Consider the following 23,594-nt stretch of genomic DNA (forward strand, 5'->3'; position numbering starts at 1 on the left):
CAATATATCACATTGTCAGCGACAAACTTCAGTTTTACAAATTGGAGTCGGAGTTTCCTTGTCTCGTAGAAACTCAACTTCTCGATCCTGTGTTAATGAAGTAGGATATCCGCATAATTAACGGACGCATTTCTCTAACAGTCGTGATAGGTCCGCCATACGTACGTACTCCATAATATCAAAATGGCATCGAATCTGTTCTCACTCCTGGATGGCGAACCAGGCAGCTGTTTCAGCTTCTGGTAAGCAGGTGGGCTCCCCGGTTCGTTTTCGGGTCAGGGCTAACTTCAACTAGAAAGACAGAAAGATCATGAGCATGAGGGTTTGCAGCTTCACGACGACAAGAGGTTGCAGCTTCAAGATGACAAGAGGGTTGGTTGAGTGAAGTCTTGTTTGGAATATGATGCTTATGTTTCGCCCAGATCATGCGTTCCTTGATATCTCAGGCCGAGAGACTCAGGCTGGAGAAAATACGGCGTCAGAAAGAGCTACTCGAGCAAGCCCAGCAAGAAGCGTCAGCCGCAGCTGAGCAGAATAGGGCAGCCTTGGCTGCCTGTACCAAGCAGCTGAATTTGCTTCGATCGCGACCTGGCGGTCTTGATGATGAGGAATGTGCACACATGACACGCCAACTTTATCGGCATCTTGATAACTGGGTCAAAAAGAATTTTAGAGACCCATCGATTTTGAACGCTATGGCTGTCGATTCTCTCCGTGCAAGAGGGGTGGAATCTATTATGCCAGCTCGTTATCTCCAGAATTCACATCAACGCCGCGCACTTATTCAGGCCGAGATTGTCAAATCCGTGTGTGAGATCGTTTTTTCACGCCTGATTTTTGGGATCTACGACAAGAGTCTGGAAGATACGTTGTTGAAAATTAATTGTGAAGCAAAGAATCTATGTATGAAGCCTGCAAAACACTCGTTTGATAACTATGCCAACTGATCAGCAGGTGCAAATCATGTCTGGGAACATTGGCGATCTGCCACAAGCATTGCGTTAGAATCCCTGACGAAGTCGGCATGGGAAGAGCACTGCCAAGACATGGTTGATACTGTAGAAAAGCGATTTTCTCGGTATTCCAGGACAGAGTCGATATCAAGGAGGGCGAATCTGCAAGAGTTCTTTCATCATTGTGCGGAGTTCAAGTGCAGACTGGAGCGACAAGAACACACGTATCGTTTTGAACGCAGTAATCCCGGAACGACTTTCATACCCGAGAAAATGAACAGCCTCAACGCGGACGAAAATTCCGGTAGTCTCGTCGTACTCAGCCTCTGGCCATCACTCTGAAAGGACACGACAACATGCGGCTCTCAGCTGATTGAACCGGAACTGGTGTGGACAACAACCCATTGGTAGATGAAGCGCCACCGAGCAAGGCGAATGATTATGACTCTGGGGAGGATGGTTATCTCTTGTGATAAGAGGAGTGATCAAATGCAATTCGATGAGCAGAACTAATTTGCGTAGTTAAACTCGCTGTCTTCTTCTTCTTCTTTTTGGCCCAAAGCCTACTTTGGTAGCTGGCTATTATCTAGCTCGTGCATAATCGAATTCAAGTCCCTTCGCTGGAGAGTTTTTTTCCCGCGCGCTTCGTGATAGTTCTGTGTGGTAGCAAGAAGTTTTTTTTTCTCGTTCTGACCTGGCAGTTATGATGATGATGATGATGAATTCATACCTGATCTAGCTGACTTATCCAGTGGTCGCTATGCAGGGTGTTCCGGCCCTAACTTCCCCAACCCCTGAGGCCTGGCAGTTAACTGCATTCGGCTGCATGTGATGCAATTAGAGCAGAAGGAACGAACTATTGAGAAAGTGGGCCGAGAGGGCTTTACCTTGAAGAAAGAAGTGGTGTCGATCATTTCGATTAGATTACTTTAAGCCTAAGCAAGAACACATAGGTCCTGAGAAGGCCAAGGCCAAGGACAAGAAGAATATCTTACATCAGACTTTGGTCGGTCATTCAGATTAATAACGCTCCTTTATCCTAGAGCAACGAGCATGCTATATTCACTCAGAAAGCAGGTTGATATGTAGGCAGTAAACTATGTATGTACAGCTAGTTATCCAAGGGGGACCAGCCACCCTGTCGTCCACAAGACTGCTGAGAACAACAGTAACTATCAAATACCGAGACTGAAAATCCAGACGTCATGCGCATACGTAGCAGAGACATCACGTAAAGAAAGACATGGCAACTCCAGAACGAGAATCCCAGTCCCGTCTTCCATGTACGCCGAAGACACGTGAAGGAAAAAAGAGGTAGAGCTTCCCCGGTAGATAAATTTGGGTATCAGGACACCATGCAGATTGAACGCCAATGTGCTGGAAAAAAAAAAAGGGGGAAGATAACCGCTTCTCGTAAAATCCGGGGTGTGGTAATGATACAAGGTCGATTCAAGTGGGTGAGTTGAAGAAAGCTCTGATGCGAAGGACAGGCTTGAGAGCGAAAAGTCGTTGCAAGATAGAGCATTAGAGACTGATGCTTCCTCCAGGTGACTTCACAAGGAGCCACACTGTTGAGTATTGGCAAGACATCAGCCTTAGTTTCAGATCAGCCTTCTATTCTGAAGTGATGTCGGGTAGACAGAGCATAATGCCTGAGACCGCCGTCAGCTGGGGGAGAGGCAGAGAATTCAAACGGATCAGTCCTCCCAGATGGTTTCCAAATCGAAATCTTGACGCCGCTCTGCTCCACAGACACTCCACCGCTTCCGCTTGTCAGCTCTCGTCCCATAGCCGATAGATCCCCGCATACCACCAGGACTAGAGCTGTCGAAATTTGAACGTCGTCGAGTACTATCAGCATTTGCTCCCGCTCCAGCCTCCGCATTATCTGCAGCCTGCTTTAATTGTGCAATCCGATCCGCCTCCACAGCAGCCGCTTCGGCATCTGGGATATCTGGAATAGTCTCCAGAGAGGAGATGCTTGGGCTACGGGAGCGGAGGCTGGTTGGAGTCGATGGAATCGAGGATGCAGAGGAGCCCGAAACCCCGGGAAAGGGCTCATTGAATCTCGTGGCCATGATGACTGGGGACGAGTGTGAGGAAGTCGGGCTGCTGGTGGGATTGCTTATGATGCTGGAAAAATTCGTGTAAAGAGGAGACACCGGCTGGCGACGGGTGGAACGAGGAAAAGTGTGATGCATCGATGGAGGCAATGGCGGAGACGTCGCCTGCAGTTCTGAATCGATAGAATCCGCGCCGTGAGCATTTTCGAGCTCAGCATGCTCCGAGATCGTCTCTGATATATTCAGAGATGCCAGACTGGGGATTTTTGTATCCTCTGCAGTCCGCAAAGGACTGTTTCTTCTTATGGAGCGGTCCATGGGACTCGATGGTCTTCCAACATAGGAGGGAAATATATAACGTCCTCGTGAGTCCAACCCTGGAGAAGAGTGGGCTCTTGTCATCGACTGTGGTATTGGCCCAGCTAGAGACCGAGATCGAGTATGAATTCGTGACAATGGTGAGCGATTCCGCGGAGGGGCCAGGAAATTGGGAGACAACGGGGGAATTGGTGTGGCATCTCCCAGCAGCTTTGATCTGGCAACTTCCCCCGAGGAGTGGCCATGCGTAAGCGGCTCGGGATCGGTTGGGCTGGGAGGCAGCCTTATCTGCTCTGGAGGCAGTGGAGAGTCCACCATGGTGACGTGAGGACTTGAGAACGACAGGATAGCGTGGATCTGGAGATTATGATTTCATGCTGGTTCAGGGGGACGGGGGCCGCCGGGGGTATTTCAATCAGGAGTAAGGCAGCGTCTGCTCGTGTAGAACACGCCACCGTAGTCTGGGTGTCGAGTCAAAAGCTGCGTAGCCGTGAATACTCGAATATTCGATGAGTTCCGATCGGGTTCCGCAGGTCGATAGCGAAGGAGACGGAGACGGAGAAGGAGCCGAAGGTGGGAGCAAAACAAAGCAGCGAGAGAGGATGACGTAGTTGCATTCTCCGTGGAGGAGGGTCAAAAACGAGGCATGGTGCAGGATGTCCGCAGGAGGGATGAGGACTGGTTAGGACTCAGGACTCAGGATCACGAGATCGGAAAGGGGGAGGCGATGTTTGGGTATGGAGTCGGGGACAGTCTGGGTCTGGGGCGTGTCAAGATTAACATGGACGATGGAAGGCCGGAGAAGCAGCCCGCTCTTAGCCTGTTCGGGGAGCGATCTCGTTGGCGGATCTCGCTGGCGTAGCTGGCGGGCCCACGGCAGCCAAAAGCTTCGACGCAGCTCGTGGGGAAAGCACAGCCAAGGAAGGCTCTTTCCTCTTTCCTCCTATCCAGCCACCACGCCTTCCGTTTGCAGACAATAGTCCAGTCGTTTGCTTCTTGGTCCCAAGCCCGATCACGGGGTTTATTCCAGGACAATGAAACAACCGGAACTCTTGCCACGTACATCGCCTGGAAGACTATTCAGCAGGTTCAATGCAGCCTCCAATACAACCGAAGATGTGATTGATCGACCTCATCGTAGCATTATGCACATGAAAATGAAGTTTCTGGTAGATGGCCATGTTTATTGGAATGCCAATACATCAATAATTGCTATCTCGAGTCATACAGGACTTCGTTTGATACAGCTCACAACAGCATCCACAGCATCCACAGCATCGGGGATTTCTCACCAATCTAACAAAAAATGAGTTGAAGAGATAGAGGCATCTCTGTCTTTGCCCTTCCATTTGGATCAATTGTTCCCATCGTCCACATCTTAAATTCTTCTCCATCATCTTCTTCTGTTTCTTTTCCTTTCCTTCCTTTCTTTTTTTTTGGAAAAAAAAATCTGTACCCATACTGAAAGCGTTGTCAAAACAATGGTCGGAGCACACATTCTGTCAACTCGTCGTTACCACTTGAATTTGTTCATCTGCCATCTACTATTGGAGCGCTGACTTTTCCGTAAGGAACTCGAAACGTATTTCAACTTCGAAATCGTCAATACCACTCAATGACATGATTATTATTGCGCTTCAAGCTAAGCATTTGCTTAAATAAATAGAAACAGAGTTATGGTGCATGTTGCTATGAACAAGCCAAGGAAAATACCATCCAACCGTGTGCTATAGGCTGGCCCTTTTCTCAGCAATTAGAAGCAATGGACGGTGAACGATGGATGAGGCATCATGTGCATTCCATTTCAACGATGACCATCTCGTTCCCCCTTTTGCAGCTTTTTGGCCTCACTCTTCCGGATATACGTCTCCCGCACCGGATCACCCTCATCCTTGAACACCACCCACTCTCCGATGCCGTATCCCGGCGGCGCTCTCTTCACGCCACGTCCTCCACCACCGATAATCAGGTTGCCTGGACGATAGTTTGGATCTGCTTTGAGGCGGCGGATGGCCGAGACATGGATCTGCGCGTCGTTGGGGATATCGCGCACTTCTCCACACGGCAAGGGCCACCGGATGGGCTTCCATGAGCCATCAGGCTGCAAGTCCATGCGTCGAAAAGGAAGATATTCCATGATACGCCAGGAGAGGACTGACGGCCATGGCAGCCCTTCACCGTACTTGAGGCAGTCGTGCAGAACACCCTTGGTGCTCGAGAGCTCCAGGGCATTGCGGAAGCGATAGCTCGAGACACTCTGATTTCTGTCGTCCTCGTTGTTGGAAACCTTGATCGAGATCGTATTCGGACCATCTCCCCTTTCACCGTGGCTCTCTGGGTCTTGGCAGGAAGTCCACGTTGGCTCCTGACCTTCGCGAATGGGAGAGACTTCCCCCACGTATTCTTCACAGCACTCAAATTGCTTCAACTTCTTGGGATCGAACTGCAATCCAGCTCGTTGTGCCTCTTGGACCATCCAAACAAGGGGAGCATGGCTCAGAGGCCATATTTCTCCCTTGCTGAGCTTCCAACCTCCTCCGATGTCCGCATGCCCACCGGGAAACCAGACTTCCTGGATGTCTTGAACGCTCTCGTCTTCTTCGGGTACGTTCGATGGCACCTGAAGTGAGCTCGCAGAGATGCCACTGTTAATCGATGCCAAGTCCTCAGTCGACGCCGTCTGGATGGGCACCGCGAGGCTCAGCTTCCGATTCCAATTACTGGGGGAAGGCGCTCGGTATCGCGGCTCGTGAATACTGCCCGCGCGCGAGCCATGAGGACTGCGGTACACGGATTCGTGCTCATCCCGCTCCCGCTTTGATGGCTTGTCTTCCTGATTGCTGAGGTCTTGGTTCTCTGGACCATTGTTCAGGATGATTTTGGGAACGTTTTCTGTATCTGGCTTGTTGTGATGCCGGTGTCGTTTCAAGTGGTGAACTTCTCTCGGAGATCGGTGCCATGGTTTGACTTCGGAGATAAGGTCTTGACGAAACTTGGCACGTCGCTCATCAATTCCCACGGCGTGACGGATGACTCTTGCCGAACTCCTGGCAGTATATGGAAATTTGCTCCTCTGCATCCAAGCAGATTCGAACCGAGGCACGCTGTTGACGGTGTCAAAGAGACCCATAAATCGAATCCGGCTGATGGGGCGGCTAAACGTTTCGCGGAAAGCTTTCATATAATGGAAGAGTTTCTTCTTCTTTTCTAGGTCCTCCTCCGTATGGCCTCTCCGCTGCTGCCATTTAGCAAAGGTTTTCCATGCAAATTGGATCAACTCTTCGTTTCCAGCTTCGAGCAAGCCAATATAATCAAGCATTTCGGCCAAGAAGCGCGCGATATAGGCACCGCGGCTGAAACCGAAGAAGTAAATATCGTCACCAGGGGTGTAATACCGCATCAGGAATTTATATCCGCCCATGACATGCTGGTCAAAAGACGACCCAATTGCGGAATCCTTCGCCTTCAAGTAGGCAGACTTGATACGATGAAAAGTGCCCGTGTTGGACAGTGATGTGGACGTCACATAGGTTCCAATACCCGGCTGATAGTAGTGGTATTGGTGACCCCTACTGCGATCAAGCATCTAACGGTCAAGTGTCAGCCACTGCTTCCTCTATGCCGAAGAAGGGCAGTCCTCGCACCACGATGGGTGACTTACGCGAAAGATCTTGAGCACATTGCTATCGGACTCGTCACCGCAAAACTTGTTGCCAGTGCCGTCAAAGCAGAGGACGAACGTCTTCGGAGGCGGCTGAGGGCCTAACGGCTCCATATTGGCTAACCAGCAGCCTCGACCGCGTCTTACACAGTTATCACTGCTCAGTCCAAAAACGGGGAGAGATCCCTACGAGGATGGATACCTGACTGCCTCCACCCCAACGGAGGTAGGAATTTTATAGTGGTATAGTGGATGCCGACAGCAGTTATTTTCTCAAGGCGATGTTACAAACATGTGTCGACGGGGGAAGCTACACCACCTGTGAACGCTCGTAACGATCTCGAGGGGTTTCGAGGTATCCATGCCAAAAGATGCCTTTGATCAACACGCTGCAAGCTCCCTGGAAATGTTTCAAAGATCAATTCAGAGTGGATCGATCTGTCTGGAACGGGCCGCTCAAAGCAGGGGATTTTGTTTTTTCGTTAGCCATGCAGTTTGAGCAGGGCCTCTAGCTCCCCGGAAAAGTGGGCAATCAGTTCGCAGTTTTTACCTCGTGCCTCGCACGGGAAAGCATCTTTTACAGCCTTGAATGCAGTTGTGTTCTCCTCCAGAGGTCCTTTGATCTAGGTATGATTGGTTAAGAGCTTCCTCCGTGCATAAGTTGACTTTGTCTTAGTTTCTTCAACAGGTGGAGAACGTAGGAGACTTTGGTAGCTCGCGGGACAACCCTCGTAAAGCATCACTAGCCGGATACCTTCTATCATATCTCCAGTCACCTTGATAATCCACTCATGCCCAGAAATAGCTCACGCGCATCGATCCTTTTAGTCCTCCTGAACCTGCGCGTCGAGGACCAATATTGCAGGAGACTAATCAAATGAGGGCTGAAGAACTGATCCCCGATGCATGAGGCATTGTGCCAACGTCACGGATTGGACGCAAGGGGGAAAGGCGTGAGATGATCCTAATACTCCTCCACTTGGACTCGATGTGGCGTTTGAGATGGACCAAGGAGCGGCAACATTGTAGGATTCCTCTCGACAGCAATGTACCAGATTGGACGGAGTATGGAGTAACTCGACGGTAGAGTTTCGTTGTCTACTTATTGAACTCACGATAATTTACAGCTTGCATGCGGGCCATGTCCGACTGGGCAAGGATCGGCCGCGCCTGTGACCAAAGCGCCGGGTGGACGAGACGGACTAACATCTTCAAGAACACGCGATCTCTCTCACGCTGTGCCAGACTTTCCTCATACGAGATAGTTGGCGGCTCTGTTTTCCAATTGCTAACCTTAGCAAGTTAGTAGAGAGCTCTCGGACCCCGCGAGGATCTAGCGTCGTCCATTTTGCCCATGCGCGAGATCGTCCATCAGGCACGTCCTGAGATCAGTACCAGCATCGTCATGATCTTTTTTTTTCTTCCCGTGAATCCGCGATTTCTCTGTGGACCTGTTCCTTTTGCTGTGGCGGGCTGAAAATACTGCTGGAGTTCCGCTAGTCCTGCAGTTGTCTACCACAGCTCCCTCACCGGATACTCTCCAGAAACACCTTATACTCCGGACGTGCGTCTGCTGTGTGCGACTCGAGGCTTCAGCGGGGTTGGCGCGGTGGAATACGATGCGGAGCCTTGCGGATCCTCCCCGGGCCGCTGCTCTGGCTCCCGCCGCCCAGTGATCTGCATGATTAATCATGATGATGTCCAATCCGATTGGCATGCGTCGAGCATTCACGCTGCTCGATGGCTCCCTGGTGCATATTATTATATTGTGCTCGATTTGTCACAGCATCGCATCATCTCTTCCCTGGAGAGGATACGAGAGGAGAGGATACGAGAGCAAATAGCACGCCAATCGCGCAGAAGGGAATGCTCTCACCCTCTCCACGGAGTCATGCTCCTTGTAATAATCTACCTGAACCAATAACAATGGCAATTCCGGGGAGACAGGGCCTGCTAGGTTTGGAAGATGCCCGCGGGACTGTTCACTGCCTACCACCTACTTAAGCTTTGGGATCACAGAGAGAGCGGGGTTGTATCCCATCGTCTCTGAAGCTTTATGTCCTTGCTGGATCCCCAGCGTGGTGGCTTGCGTCGATCAACGCATCGAGGTATCTCGTTTCGCAATTCGCCCAGTCTCATTGGCTCCCACCGTCGCCCACAGGTAGCTCGATTGTCTTGGAGAGCCAGGAATCGTGGTCTCTGATTTATGAGAACTCAGATATTCGCGAGAGGATCCGCGAGGCGCGTGATATCATTAGCTTCCTCCGTCCTCCAGCAAGTTGAGGAGCCACTTTGCCGCGGGCTGGCGAAACTGGAGCGGAAATGTGGGAAACCTTGCTTGCACTCGCTTCTTGGACATCTGAGGCTTCCTTATGGTCTGGTGGCTCCTTGCCCGCCATCGATTGGAATCCACCTGTGCTTCCTGAATCCTGAACCTTGGTAATGATTTAAATACTAAATACTGCGCTGAGCAAGCATTGAGAGAAATATTTTCGGTAATCTTCTCTCTGTTTGCGTTGAGATACCCCCTTGAAATCTGCATTTTTCGATCATCTTCACTGACAACATGATGCGACGGTTTTCTTTAGCGTTCAAGAAGCCCAAAGAGAACAGCAAGTCAACTGAAAATGGAGCTCAAGCCAATGGAAAGCCCAATGGCAAGGCCAATGGCAAGCGACACTCCAAGGCAGCTTCCCCGGAAGAAGATCACAGCGCGAAGCGAAATGAAGTTATCGCGACGTTTGAAAAGTACGCCCAACTAATCCACGCCTCTCGACGCCCGCTCCCAACGCAAACTGGCGATGGCACCTATCTTGAACACGAGCCTTCCAGCAGTCTCTTTCAGGACCTCAGGGCCCTTGGCTTCAAGGACTATGGCACCCTGCTGGAAGTGATGAAGAATAAGGCTTCCGGCCAGCTGGTCGATGACAAGACCATGTTGATGGAGCGGATCATCCAGGTACCTCTATTATCTCATCAGACTGCCATTGGCCGTCTACGTCGCTAACTTCAGGGGTGCTCCAGCTTGTCAGCGGCCTGCCGTCGCATTCCAAAAACAGAACTGAACTGACGAATGCTTTCCTTGATGAGCTATGGACGTCGCTTCCGCATCCTCCACTTTCGTAAGAAGAGAGACCGTCAATTCATGGGAGGCCTCGCTAAGACATAGATCTATTAGGTACATGGGAGATGAATATCAGTACAGATCCGCAGATGGCTCAAACAACAACCCCACGCTCCCGTGGCTGGGAGCTGCCAATACGGCATACGCTCGCTCTATTCCGCCTCTCACCATCCAACCGGGATCGTTGCCAGATCCCGGCTTGATCTTCGATAGTATTATGGCCCGAGAGGAGTTTAAGCCTCATCCTAACAAAGTCTCGAGTGTCTTCTTTGCCTGGGCGTCATTGATCATCCATGGTGTGCTCTACATCTCTCCGATGCTTCCTTTTGACACTGTCAGCTTACTTCCATAGATCTCTTCCAAACCGACCACCGGAATCCTCATATCTCGCAGACTTCTTCGTACTTGGATCTGTCGATTCTGTATGGAGATAACCAAGAAGATCAGAATCAGATCCGTACTTTCAAAGACGGAAAACTCAAGCCCGACTGTTTCTCTGAGCCGCGGCTGCAGGCATTCCCGGCCGCATGCGGTGTGCTTCTGATCATGTTGAATAGGTTAGACTCCTGCACCTAGTCGGAGAAAGTTCCACGACTAACAATGCTGTGGCCAGATTCCATAACTATGTTGTTGAGCAGTTGGCAATGATCAATGAGAATGGCAGGTTCACCAAGCCTCGACCGGATCTTCCCCCGGAAGAGGCTAAGAAAGCATGGGCGAAATACGACAATGACCTGTTTCAGACAGGACGACTGTGAGTTTTGTATGTTGGACCGTTTATGATTCAGAGAGCGCTGATCAGGAACAGCATCACCTGCGGTCTCTACATCAACATCACGTTATATGACTATCTGCGCACAATCGTGAATCTGAATAGAACCAACAGCACGTGGTGCCTGGTGAGTGAGGGCCTATGACATTGTCTGGGCTGAGCTGACAGCAACAGGATCCTCGTGCCAGGATGGATAAGCATGCCACTCCATCTGGTCTTGGCAACCACTGTTCCATCGAGTTCAACCTTGCCTATCGGTGGCACTCTGCGACGAGCGCCAAGGATGAATTGTGGACTGAAAATGTGTACAAGGAATTATTCGGCAAGCCCGCCAGTGAGGTGTCCATGCCTGAACTCTTGATGGGTCTTGCAAAGTACGAGAAGAGCATGGACAAAGATCCTTCGAAGCGGACATTCGCCCATCTTCAACGCCAAGAGGATGGCACTTTTAAGGATGACGACCTTGTCAAGATCCTGACGGAGGCCATTGAAGATGTTGCTGGTTTGTGCCCACCCTTTTTTTTTTGCTTCTTCCGAACTATCTTTTATCTCTGGACCTATGCTCATCCGCTTTAGGGTCCTTCGGTCCGCGAAACATTCCCAAGGCACTGCGGGCGGTAGAGATTCTTGGTATCCAGCAAGCACGGAAATGGAATTGTGGCTCTCTGAATGAATTCCGCAAGTTCTTCGGCTTGAAGCCCTACGAGACGTTCGAAGAAATAAACTCCGATCCGTACATCGCGGATCAACTCCGCCACCTCTACGAGCACCCTGATTATGTGGAGCTGTACCCCGGTATCATTGCGGAGGAAGCCAAGGAACCCATGATTCCTGGGGTGGGTATCGCTCCCACCTATACGATCTCTCGTGCCGTCCTGTCGGATGCTGTGGCCCTTGTACGGGGTGACAGATTCTATACCGTAAGTAGCGTCCGACGTGTTGTCTCCTTCCCGTTGTGCATCCAGACGCTAACAGTATGGCGACAGACGGACTACAACCCGAAGAATCTGACCAACTGGGGATTCTGCGAGAGCAATTATGATCTCAGCATCAACCAGGGCTGCGTCTTCTACAAGTTGGCGCTGCGAGCTTTCCCCAATCACTTCAAACCAAATTCCATTTACGCCCACTATCCCATGACAATTCCCAGCGAAAACAAGGTTATCATGAAGAACCTTGGAAGAGAATCTCACTACTCCTGGGACCGTCCTGCATTCATCCCTCCCAGGGTCAACCTGACCTCCTACGAAGCGGCCAAACGGATTCTCGAGGACCCGAAGAACTTCCGCGTCACCTGGGGAGAGGCAACCGGATTCCTCTTCGGTAAAGGCGGCCTGGACTTCATGTTGTCAGGTGATACTCCTTTCCACACGCGGCAGCGAGAAATCATGGAGAAGGCCCTCTATCGTGATCAATGGCACAAACACGTCAAGGAATTTTACGAGGACATCACACTCCATTTGCTCCATGAGAAGTCTTGCCAGATTGCGGGTATCAACCAAGTCGATATTACCCGAGAGTAAGTGCTGACCCTTCATTCTCAGTCTTTAATTGACGATCTGGCTCACGAATGTCAGTGTTGGAAACCTTGCCCACGTGCACTTTGCTTCGAACATCTTCTCTCTCCCACTGAAGACAAAGGAGAATCCTCGTGGAATCTTCACGGAGCATGAAATGTACATGATCATGGCCGTCATCTTCACCTGCATCTTCTTCGATTTCGACCCGGCCAAGTCTTTCCCCTTGCGCCAGGCAGCTCATGCTGTAGCCCAACAACTTGGCAAGATTGTCGAAGCGAATGTCAAGTCCGTCAGCGCGACTGGTTTCCTTTCGAGCTTTATTGACGGTCTCCGTCGTAATGACAACGCCCTCGCGGACTACGGAATCCACATGATCCGGAGACTTCTTGACAGTGGCCTTGGTGCTTCCGAGATCACTTGGTCTCAGGTGCTGCCCACGGCTATCGCCATGGTTCCGAACCAGGCTCAGGTGGTGAGTTTCGCCGCCATTGTCATATTGGGAATGGTGCTGATAGTTTTGCCAAGTTCACACAAATCATCGACTACTACTTGTCTGATGAAGGCAAAGTCCATCTTCCTGAGATCCACCGCCTGGCCAAGGAGAACACTCCCGAATCGGATGAGAAGCTGCTGCACTATGCCATGGAAGGCATCCGCCTGAATGGCACTTTCGGATCGTACCGCGAATCACAGACCAACGTTACTATCGATGATGGCGGCCGCCAGGTGAACATCAAACCTGGCGACCGGGTCTTTGTTAGCTTCGTAAGATCCTCATTTCGAAAAATTACTTGCGATGAAAAGAAGAATACGATGACACTGACACAGGATGAATGAATAAAGGTGGGCGCCGCCCGAGACCCAAACATCTTCCCCAACCCGGACGAAGTCCGCCTCGATCGTCCACTGGATTCGTACATCCATTACGGCGACGGTCCGCACACGTGTCTGGGCCGCGACGCCAGCCGGGTCGCGTTGACCGCCATGCTGCGCGTCGTCGGTGGGCTGGACAATCTGCGCCGTGCGCCCGGTCCACAGGGCCAGCTGAAGAAGATCCCCCGGCCAGGAGGGTTCTATATCTATATGAGAGAGGATCAAGGGAGCTACTTTGTCTTCCCGATGAGTAAGTGGCTTCGAAGCCTTGTTATCTTTTTATTTTCTTGGATTCAAGAAAGTTTCTTTCGAAAATTTTTACTAACGGTTTCGTCCGTTCCAGCCTTCAAAGTTCATTACGACGGTCAACTCCCGCCGCTGAAGAGCCGCTCTACTTCATCTTAATCTTGTCATTGTCATGTCATCGTCGAATAATACCCAAGGGAGGACGTCAATTTTCTTTCCTATCTTATCCTTTCAGAAAAGGAAAAAGATGGTTTACGAGAGGGAAAGTAAAAATGAATATCAATATCCATCCCTCTCGTGCCAGATCAAAGAAAAAGAACAAGGGGGCAAAAAAAAAAAGAGATCGTCTGCTAAACGAGGGAGCTGTGCAGATGAGATATATTCATTACAAGCGTATGTAGTGTGTAGTTATCAAGGAAGGATCTTAATTCTCCTTCTCCTTCTCCTTCTCCTTCTCTTTCTCTTTCTCAGCGTTCCAGGAGCTTGTGATCTGGCTGTGAGTGAAGCCTGCAGCTACAGATCGATCTCATCTTGCTAGGTGGATTGATGTGATCTATGATATATGATTTTCCCAGCCATGATGGATATGTACGAGTCTTTCGCTTTCGTTATGTTACTTCATTTGAAGGATAAATTTGTAGCCCTGCTGGCAAGGTATGTATGTATGTACAGTACATTACATTTATCCTCCCTGACCGCCCTATTGGCGCGCCTCTTGCGTGTAATCACTAAGTTCAAGTCCGGTCACCTCTCGATCTATGAGCTGGAGCAGAGCGGAAAGCTCCGCGTTGAGCAATTTGTGCTGTTCCCGGTATGTTGTACGGCGGGATACAAAGGGAATTGCTTCATCCGTTCGATGCGCTTTTGGACCTTTACAAGTCGAATACCGTGGTATGGTGGTGATTGCCAGAATTTACCGGCTTCCAGCTCTCTTTCTAGGTATCCTAGGATCAGAGAATCGCACCAGTGGACAGGGCATGGACATATGAGGCGCGTCTTGCGGTATTTATCCGCCAGGGCGTAAAGTCTGGTAAAGACTTGATTCAGACAGCTCCCCCTTTTTTGGTCGATACTGTCTAATTGCCTGGTCAGCTGAATAAACTAGACGGAATAAGTGTACGTGAGAGAGGGACAACGCACCAAGGACAGATTGAGGAATTGGCAAAGAGGTGGATTTCTGCAGCGGGCGTCTTGCCTTCGTTGAGCGGCTTTTGTGGCACTCTTGAACAGGTCAGATAGGTTGAAGACCCAGGAAATACAGATCAAGCTTAAAACGCCGCTGGTGCGCAAAGCATCTGGTTGTGGTTTCAAGCATTAAACCCATATTTCAGGGAAGACCCCAACAGTTTTGTGGAACTCATATTTGTCCACAATGATGGCTATCTTCGTCAGCATTTCTAGAGATATCTCGCGAGGAACCTGTCGATTCTTCCCAGGATGATGTTGAGGACTATCAAGAACGCGTCCGGGTCATCTTCTGGGAGGTTGACCGGGAGAGGACTCCCGTTGCTCAGTTCCAGGTTCTCCCGAAAAGCGCCTTCGAACATTGCCCGAAAGACTCTTGACCTTAGGATCAGGTATCTGGAAGAAACATAGATGGTCACGGTGCGCGAAGCGTCCTCATCGTTGCGTCCTCATCGTCCTCATCCTCAGTCGAAGTCATCTCCGTATCATGGTCATGAACATTAGTTGAGGCATGCCCCTGCTGATGCGATTCCCCCTCGTTTCCAACGGGATCTCCAGAGAGTTCATCGGTCTCCATTCTATCTTCTTCCTCTTCATTTGCTGGACCATTAGCTGAGCCATTTTCCTGGTGGCGGGGTCTCCTCAGGACAAGTTTGACGTCAGCACGAGGGTCGAGAATATATTCTGTCTCCAATGACTTCATCTTTTAAGGGCTTCAGCAGCAGAGAAAGGCAACAAGTGTTGTATGAGCCTGTGGAGAAAAAAAAAAGGAACGGACAGATAATCGACCTGGGAAGGCCAGAATCCGAGAAGACTTGCACGTTGTGCAGTTTCAATCTTTGGAAGGAATATTCGTAGATGATGAGGTTCGCATCACAGTAATTCTTTTTCGGTTTTCTCAGTACCTAGCCTATCACGGTGTTTCAACGACAGGCGCCTGTCGGACGATGCAATAATCTTCGAACAAAAGTCAACCTTCTCAAATAGATATATAATATTATTTGAGGGTAGTGTTCAGGCTCGAAACTCATCGATAGAAGTCGGAATCTGACGTTCAAATCAGTTGTTTGACAATACAACAATCGAGTAGAAGGATCTTGTTTGAATAGGAGATGTTGGATATCGCAGATCCATTCAACCTTCCAACCTTGGAACCTTGGAACCTCCATCCATGGATGGATTTGTTAGGGTATTACCCTTTTCGGTAACTAACTATGGCCGGGAGTCTCTGGCTTAGTCATCGTATACAAAAGTCACATGGGTCAGGTCACCTGCTGGGGTTCTCACCGCCTTCCTTTCTTCCACACCGCCTAGAAAAGGGGCGTCAAATCAGTTCAACACTCGATAAACAAGAATAAGCATCACTCCGCATTCTGGATAACCCACTGATCCAAATGCAATAACGCGGAGTGCTGAAGATCCAATAGTTCTCAATTCCAACGAAACTCCCGGCAGGCCTGTCCATCTTACGCCATGCCTCCCAAGGCTGCCAAGGGCGAGTACATTGAGACGGTTAGTCACACAATCGACGCTTGTTTCCATTAGGTCTCCAGTTTCACTACGGAGTACTTGGGAATTATATAAATACATAATCTACAACCATGGTGTATCTACAAACACTGACGGTACGCTCCACCAGGACACGGGAAACAAAATTTCTCGCCGCTCGCTCATCCATGGCACGCAACACATCATCCTTGGCGGTAAAACCGTGATCCAGGCCGATGCCGTCATCCGCGGGGACCTGTTCCGCCTCCCTCAACCATCTCCCAGTGGCTCGCAGGATCCTGACAACCCGCAAGCCGCCGCCGCTGCTTCTGGTTCGCCATCCGTCGCCATCACCGTCGGGCGATACAGCTACATTTCGAAACAGGCGGTGTTGCGCCCACCGTCGCGATTCCACCGCGGCGTGTACTCGTTCTACCCGCTCAAGATTGGCGATCATGTCTTTGTCGGTGAGAGAGCGGTCGTCGAGGCCGCGACGGTGGGCAATCACGTCCATATCGGGAAGGATGCGGTCATTGGGAATATGGCTATCCTGAAGGATTTCGCGTACGTGCTGGACGGAGCCGTTGTGCCGCCGCAGATGGTCGTTCCAAGTTTCTGTGTCGTTGGGGGAGCGCCAGCGCGGATCGTGGGTGAGGTTGGAGAGGGATACGGAGTGGAGGGGGCAGAAGGTGGGTTGGCAAGAGAGAGGTATAGATTGGTGGGGAGGTGAATGGCTAGAGGTCCTTTACTTCGCGTGTCTGCATTTTGGGCGATACTCTCTGTTCTGTTTGTCTTTGTGTTATGTTCTATTCTACTATTTGATACCCCTGACCGGCGTTTGGAAGGTCATCAATAATGGCATGTCATGTCACATTCATTCATTTCAGGACTGTCGTAAGCCTAAATACTTATCGTGAAGGTATACGCATGCATAGACAAGGACGGACAAGAAAATTAAGAACTCGACTGGCATCTACCGTATGGACACCCTACGTCATGTGTTCCATGTCAAGAGCTCTCTTCAGCCTGGTCTCCCCTGGCTGGTATGGTTGACCAGCTTCCTCACGAGCCATATCGTTGATCCACCTCCCATTGGGCTTGACCGGATGGCCATTCGTCAGCTTCGAAGCCATATACAGCCAGCACAAGGTGTTACCCACGGTGCTGACTTCGTCGCTGACCGTATGTAGCGCTGCCTGACTCATACTGTTGTACAGTTCCTTGTCCGTACACAGATCGTACATATGCTTGGCCACCGTGTCAGTATCGCTCACTTTGACCAAGAATCCGTTCTTCCGGTCTTGCACTTGGAGAGGAATGCCACCGGCCATGGTGGCAATCACCGGCTTGCTCTTGTGGATCGCCTCCGACACCTTGACCTCGAAACCTTCGCGAGTGGAGAGCTGCAGCACAATCTTGGCTTTGGAGAGGAGAATATTCAGGATCTGGTCGGTGGGCGGGAGCCGCATCACACAGATGTAGTCCATCAGATGCGACATCCTGGACCTGATGAACTCGAGCGCCGCGTCATATATCATGCTTCCATCCGGATCATCGATTGAGCTATGTCCGCATATCAAGAGTTTTGGTGGTTTAACGTTAGGCGAGTCTTCGAGGCGCTGGTGCAATTTCTCATATGACTCCAGCACGTCGAAGATGCCCTTGGATGGATCAAATCGGGCAATTTGAGCGATATATTCATCTGTAGTCACATTTTGTCATCAGAAGGAGGTAACAAATCAAAAACACACAACTGGTCTGGGAGTTTCTTACCATCCGGGTAGGCAATCATGGGCATTTCATTGTTTCTGCATGATGTATTAAATAGCCGTCCATAGAATGCCACATCCCAGTCTCTCATATTCTTGTTCAGCCCATCCAACCTGAGACAAGTCAGTCCTTCTGCCCTGTTTGGGCGACAGTTCGTGGGGCGGCTTACCAATCTGTCGACGCAGGCATATAGCCCACCATCTCCTGAGGCACGTTTTCCGGAACGAACGCTGCTACAGGATGACTGATGAAAAGGTCGGCGAGCTTGATGCGTTCCCAGAACCACTCCCATGCCTCAGCCTGCGGTGTGTTGGGGGTGGAAATGAGATCACTCCGGATCTGTATATGACTTCGAAAGATGACCGGTCTGTCTGGAGCTATTTGCTTGGCCAGCGGAATCAGTCCAGGCATCTGGGGATCGTCAATGATAACGATATCTGCTCCTCCTTCCGACGGTGGAGTTAGTGGCCCGCCTTTGCACAGCCAATACCGATTGGCATTGTCACGGATCCAATCGGACATGACCCGTTGCTTATCCGGCGTGAAACGCTCCTCAGGCTTGGACACGCCTTGCAGAATATTGTGGTTTGTTTTGGTGATGCGGTATACCCCAGGACGTGGTTTGGGCACATACCTAGCCATCCAGATCAATATTTAATTCGAGCCCAGACAAGTGAATTGATGCTAAAAAAAAATTGGAAACAGTACTCACCATCTGATGTCTGTGCCTAACGCATTAGAAAACCTCACGAGGGCATGTCTCATGAGTGCCACTCCACCACCTTGAGGGGTGGAACTAAAGAATGCGATCTTGACCTTTCTGTTCTTGAGATCAGATGCGTAATGGTTCACGGCAGCCCAGGTGGTCTGACCAACGGTCTGCTGATAGTCGTCAAGACGAGTGAGACGGATATGAAAAGTGGAATCGACCTCAACAAGACCCCGAATGCCGACTTGCAACAGAGGGTTGCTATTTGGCCCAAAAAATCTGTGACCGTCAGCTTCTGTCAGAAAACTTCTTCGCAATTCCGACCGACGCACCTGATGCATTTTCGGGCCATAGATTCCGCAAGTTCATCCACGCTCTTTTCCCGCCACGAGGTCTCGTCTTTCGAGGCAGATGCCTCTATCCGATCTCTCTCATGCATAGTCAATGGCACGATATCCAATTCGCTCCATAATCGAGAACAGAGATTCGGGCATCGTTGTGCGATATGGTCAGGCATTGCCACACCCGCGAACTTCTCCAGTTGTTTTCCACTGTAGTCCCGCAGCTGGTTAATAATAAAATCCTCAATTGCAAAGTACGGCGGCTTTCGAGACTCGTCTGGTAGGAAAGGATACTCCAAGAAATCCAGCAGGTACGTCGAGTCGCGAATTGCGATTGCGATCACCGATGCCGATTCATCTGAGAATGTAACCGAGAGACCGCCATACAAAGTCTTGTCCTGTCAACACTCTCCTAGGGCGTATCGTGGGGAAATAGTGGACTCATCGTACTTCTAAAGGAGGGCCAGACCAGGCATTCTTTTTAATGTGATGGCGCAGAAGGTCTTGTTGATAGATGGAGCCACGGCGTTCGAAGCTGTGTCCTCCCGCTCCACCCGCATCCGGATCCCTCATACTGATAACGTAGGCCTCTGGTTGCTATCTCGACCCACGTTCACGCTAATACTCGCTAGCAGTCCAGCACGGGACTGCTGGTTCAACTCGAGATGCAAGAATGAAGAGTCAATGCCGGATTAATCTGTCCAGTATCAGGAGACGGCGTTAGGAATTGGAAGTGTAACTTGCAAGCTCTCACCTTGTTGATGCTGACAAAGACAGTATCCGTATACGGTGATGACCTCACGCCCGGGAGGTTATGACGTACGAGTCGGGAGTTTCGCTACACAAACATGTTTACGGCCTCATTTGAAAGTGCTCATATCCAAACAAGCAGCATCGTCGAAATGGAGAGTTGCAGGTGTGAGAAAAGGCTTTGGCTCTATAGAAGCTCGTTGTCATCTGAGGCTATCGCCAGCTGAAAAGTTGCGAATTAGCATCATGAGATTCAGCCCATGATCAGGAGATCCGGCATCTCCCCAGACCATGATCACCCAGAGTGGCATGATGGGTGCAATAGCCAGTGAGTGTGATTCGTTTCAATTGGCAGTCGTATTCCCGCCACAGATCTGGGCTTCTGGCGTATATACTGTCGCGATATTAATATTGTTGTTCTATAGATCGGCTTCGGAATGCTGACCGACGCGGAGATTAATTTACCCCGACCGTGCACGGATAGCAGATCGACGATTCGACGCACGTGCCTCTTCATCACTGTCCCGAATGGATTGCTCTTGCCGAAAAGAAATTAGTGCATACAACGCTGAAACAGGGGAGAGCTTGGCACAGCCCGCGGGGTCTTAGTCAGCAGACAGTCGGCAGCCCCTTTTACGCCCCTCGGAGCTGCCCCTGTTGGCGACTACCTGCTGAACTAGGCACGCGAACGCCCAGCGTTCCTCGTGTGCGCTGTCGTGGAGCATCGCACTGCCATCGCACTGCCAATTCTCTCGTTCCTCGACTGGGAGAGCCCCTGTTATTTATTGACTGTGGTAAGCCTTCTTTTCTGCAATTCTTTCGCCTGGGCTGCTTGTGTTGCCTTCCCGTTATCGCGCGCATCCCTCGTTGGCAGACAAGCAATTGCTGACACTGCAATCCACGTCAGGTCTGACTGTCGCTCATTAATAATACCCCAGACGTTCACCAGCTCCTGAAACTTATTCGAGACGGTCCATTGGATCTAGCAGCTGCTTTCTTTCCTCTCATTTACATCCCTCAGACACAGCCGATCGCACTCGTTTCCCGTTCTTGTTGACAGATCAATCACCATGGGTGGCCAGGTTTCCAAGGTGATGGCCAAGATCTTCGGATCGAAGGAAATGCGTATTCTCATGCTGGGACTCGACGCGGCAGGAAAAACCAGTGAGCAACCTCTTTGCCAGAATGCCTAGTTGAGCCAGGGGTTAATGGATGTTTTCGTTCTGCAGCCATTCTCTACAAATTGAAGCTCAACCAGGACGTTACTACCATCCCGACCGTCGGTTTCAACGTGGAAAGCGTCACCTACAAGAATGTTAAGTTTAATGTCTGGGATGTCGGTGGACAGGACAAGATCCGTCCCCTGTGGAGGCACTACTATTCAGGTAGGCGGAACCAAGAATGTTACAAGCTCAGCAGTTTGCTTATTACGTTTGCCTCGTTCAGGAACCCAAGGACTCATTTTCGTGGTCGACTCCAGCGACAAGGCGCGTATGAACGAGGCTCGTTCTGAATTGCACAAGATCATCAACGACCGCGAAATGAAGGATGCGCTCCTGCTTGTGTTTGCCAACAAGCAGGACATTGAGGGCCGTATGTTTTCTCCCCAGACTGCGTCCCCAGACTACGTTGTTGCAGTATTGACAGTGACATCCTGCAGACCTCAGCCCCGAGGAAGTGACCAACGCATTGGAACTGAACAAACTCAAGGACCGGCTATGGTATGTCGTGCCGAGTGTGGCTACTCAAGGCACTGGTATCTTCGAAGGATTGGTAAGTCTTATCGGCTAGTCGTTGCATGAATTTTGAACTGACACGGCATCTGCAGGCCTGGCTGTCCAATAACGTGAAAACCACGCCCCAGAAATAGTTGACCTCTTTCACCACACATGTATACCTGTCTGTTCCCCCAGTCGACCTTTACCAGCCACCTCTGCAAGCCACCTCTGTACAACAAGTAATAGTCTGGCAGATATGTTCCTCTCTTTCTCATGATGACACAGCATTTCAACTTTCCTACTTTGTTTTTGTCAGCCTGTTTTCATGTGCATGCACATTGGTCCCTCTGGCTTTCATGATATCCCCTTTGTTTTCTTTCAAGCCAGCTGCGAATGATCACCGTCTAATGTCTTTCTTTTAATCACCTGTTTAATTATCTATTTATCAGTCATTTCTCTCAGATTGTGGAGCTGTCTATAACAAGCATCTCTGGTCGTTTCAAGGGTGGAAGTTTCTCCCGATATTGATAATAGTGATAATTGTTTATCTAGCTTTGCTGGAGCATAGACTGAAGCATAGATCTGATGCTGCTGGAGTGGCAAGCACAGGATCCCTAACATTTGAATGCTCACGTCATAGTCGGATATACTTGGAGCTTCTACAGGTGGGATATTCCTTTCGAAAAGAGGCAAGAGAGAGAGAGTTTATGCTATCGGCTCGATATCCATTTCCGTCTTGTCCGATCCACCGCACAGGAACGGATATCCGATCCAGCCACAAAGCCTATTATTATCTGTGGCACGGAAGTTTGTTCCTGCGGTACTTACTTACCTACTTACTTCCTCTCGAGTAACGACGTTCTGTTCTGATCGGGGGAAAAATACATTATACCTAACATACGTAGTAATACGTAGGAATTTATTATTATCTATTATCGATGTCAGGATGACGCAGGTGGCACTCTCTCCTAACAACACAAGGAGCAGTACGCAGTAGCAACCACCTATTCTGGCTATCAAATATTATCAGCACGCCCTCGATTTGAGTGAATTAAGTCAATGAGTCAACCTCGACATCAACGGGGGAAAAAATGGCCACTGCCACTGGTATAAATTCAGGGTTGGAATTCCCTTCCTCTGAAACTCTTTTTCCTTTCCTTTCCGCATCATAATAATAATCATTTCATCGGTGTGTAATAATAAATATTACATACTCTTTTGCAAGCAAGCAAAACAACACAGCACAACACATATCGAACGAGAAAGAAATCTTTCGAAAGAAAGTTTACTATCTACTATCTACTATCACCATGCCGCAATACAAAGTGGGACAGGAAGTTCGCTACAAGCCTGTTGGAGGTAGGTGCAACCAGAAACCCTGTACGACTCGGGAACCCCAGAGTCATCTTGCTTCCATTCATGTCATATCAAAGACATCTCTATTTGATCTGATCTAACCCTTTGTTTTTTTTTTTAACGCAGGCCCCGAATCAAAAACCTCCGAATCAGTCGGCATAGTCCGTGAAGTCATTACCGAACCGGGCTTTCTGACTGGTAGACACGTTCAGGCTTCGCCTGATACTCCGCGGTATGAGGTTAGTACAGTCACTCCCAGTCCTGTCTTGTCTGTTGTTTGAGGAGGCATGGTATTGATTTATGATGAACAGATTGAGAATTTATCCACCCATAAACGCTCCGCTATCAAGGAGGATAACATCATTGAACGGGCTTAGTCAAGTTCGAATCGAATCGAGTCGGGGTCCTGTCCGTTCTGGATGGATCACGGTACCGGTTCAGTCGGTGAGATGATGTATGTACGATAAGAGTGGGAGGCAGAATGGAAGAGGGGATAGATAGCGACGTACATAGAAGGATGGGGATGTATAGAGAAAGCAGGAGATATATAGAGAATGGATGTGTGGTTATTATTCATTGCTCGCTGCTTGAATCACAATTTCTATAGAATCACTATATATTTTATACTGGAAAGCAAGATGTCTTAGGTAGAACGTACACGTAGTGTGATGAGGACCCTTTGAGGATAGACTAACAGGGTACCTACTAGGTACCTAACCAGTGGGGTTTGGGCAACCCTCAATAAGA

The 23,594-nt window shown here is 49.8% G+C and overlaps 9 protein-coding genes across 9 annotated transcripts; 5 read left to right on the plus strand and 4 right to left on the minus strand.

The window, feature by feature from the left end:
- Positions 1–425: 425 nt before the first annotated feature.
- VTN77DRAFT_7250 (uncharacterized protein) lies at positions 426–947 on the plus strand (the record flags this gene model as incomplete). The annotated part of the gene is made up of 1 exon (XM_069423619.1): positions 426–947. The coding sequence occupies one exon, from the start codon at positions 426–428 to the stop codon at positions 945–947; it is 522 nt and encodes a 173-aa protein (XP_069275477.1).
- A 1,703-nt stretch (positions 948–2,650) lies between these two features.
- Positions 2,651–3,652, minus strand: VTN77DRAFT_7251 (uncharacterized protein; the record flags this gene model as incomplete). Its single annotated transcript, XM_069423620.1, has 1 exon — positions 2,651–3,652. The coding sequence occupies one exon, from the start codon at positions 3,650–3,652 to the stop codon at positions 2,651–2,653; it is 1,002 nt and encodes a 333-aa protein (XP_069275478.1).
- Positions 3,653–3,843: 191 nt separating this feature from the next.
- On the plus strand, positions 3,844–4,196 carry VTN77DRAFT_7252 (uncharacterized protein; the record flags this gene model as incomplete). The annotated part of the gene is made up of 2 exons (XM_069423621.1): positions 3,844–3,907; positions 4,021–4,196. 2 exons carry the CDS (start codon positions 3,844–3,846, stop codon positions 4,194–4,196), a joined length of 240 nt encoding a protein of 79 aa, XP_069275479.1.
- Positions 4,197–5,138: 942 nt separating this feature from the next.
- VTN77DRAFT_7253 (uncharacterized protein) lies at positions 5,139–7,109 on the minus strand (the record flags this gene model as incomplete). Its single annotated transcript, XM_069423622.1, has 2 exons — positions 5,139–6,920; positions 6,996–7,109. The coding sequence occupies 2 exons, from the start codon at positions 7,107–7,109 to the stop codon at positions 5,139–5,141; spliced, it is 1,896 nt and encodes a 631-aa protein (XP_069275480.1).
- Positions 7,110–9,561: 2,452 nt separating this feature from the next.
- Positions 9,562–13,689, plus strand: VTN77DRAFT_7254 (uncharacterized protein; the record flags this gene model as incomplete). The annotated part of the gene is made up of 13 exons (XM_069423623.1): positions 9,562–9,954; positions 10,020–10,117; positions 10,174–10,415; positions 10,472–10,676; positions 10,733–10,873; positions 10,928–11,018; positions 11,066–11,393; positions 11,468–11,811; positions 11,878–12,410; positions 12,469–12,883; positions 12,937–13,176; positions 13,255–13,534; positions 13,628–13,689. 13 exons carry the CDS (start codon positions 9,562–9,564, stop codon positions 13,687–13,689), a joined length of 3,372 nt encoding a protein of 1,123 aa, XP_069275481.1.
- A 1,238-nt stretch (positions 13,690–14,927) lies between these two features.
- On the minus strand, positions 14,928–15,418 carry VTN77DRAFT_7255 (uncharacterized protein; the record flags this gene model as incomplete). The annotated part of the gene is made up of 2 exons (XM_069423624.1): positions 14,928–15,090; positions 15,135–15,418. The coding sequence occupies 2 exons, from the start codon at positions 15,416–15,418 to the stop codon at positions 14,928–14,930; spliced, it is 447 nt and encodes a 148-aa protein (XP_069275482.1).
- Positions 15,419–16,188: 770 nt separating this feature from the next.
- VTN77DRAFT_7256 (uncharacterized protein) lies at positions 16,189–16,933 on the plus strand (the record flags this gene model as incomplete). Its single annotated transcript, XM_069423625.1, has 2 exons — positions 16,189–16,227; positions 16,355–16,933. 2 exons carry the CDS (start codon positions 16,189–16,191, stop codon positions 16,931–16,933), a joined length of 618 nt encoding a protein of 205 aa, XP_069275483.1.
- Positions 16,934–17,192: 259 nt separating this feature from the next.
- On the minus strand, positions 17,193–19,596 carry VTN77DRAFT_7257 (uncharacterized protein; the record flags this gene model as incomplete). Its single annotated transcript, XM_069423626.1, has 6 exons — positions 17,193–17,905; positions 17,977–18,086; positions 18,143–18,607; positions 18,686–18,961; positions 19,015–19,415; positions 19,474–19,596. 6 exons carry the CDS (start codon positions 19,594–19,596, stop codon positions 17,193–17,195), a joined length of 2,088 nt encoding a protein of 695 aa, XP_069275484.1.
- A 1,247-nt stretch (positions 19,597–20,843) lies between these two features.
- VTN77DRAFT_7258 (uncharacterized protein) lies at positions 20,844–21,643 on the plus strand (the record flags this gene model as incomplete). Its single annotated transcript, XM_069423627.1, has 5 exons — positions 20,844–20,937; positions 21,003–21,158; positions 21,220–21,366; positions 21,434–21,546; positions 21,602–21,643. The coding sequence occupies 5 exons, from the start codon at positions 20,844–20,846 to the stop codon at positions 21,641–21,643; spliced, it is 552 nt and encodes a 183-aa protein (XP_069275485.1).
- Between the last annotated feature and the right edge of the window lie 1,951 nt (positions 21,644–23,594).

The sequence above is a fragment of the Rasamsonia byssochlamydoides genome (assembly GCF_041956645.1).
Source record: "Rasamsonia byssochlamydoides strain NRRL 3658 unplaced genomic scaffold VTN77scaffold_59, whole genome shotgun sequence".
Classification (NCBI taxonomy): domain Eukaryota; kingdom Fungi; phylum Ascomycota; class Eurotiomycetes; order Eurotiales; family Trichocomaceae; genus Rasamsonia; species Rasamsonia byssochlamydoides.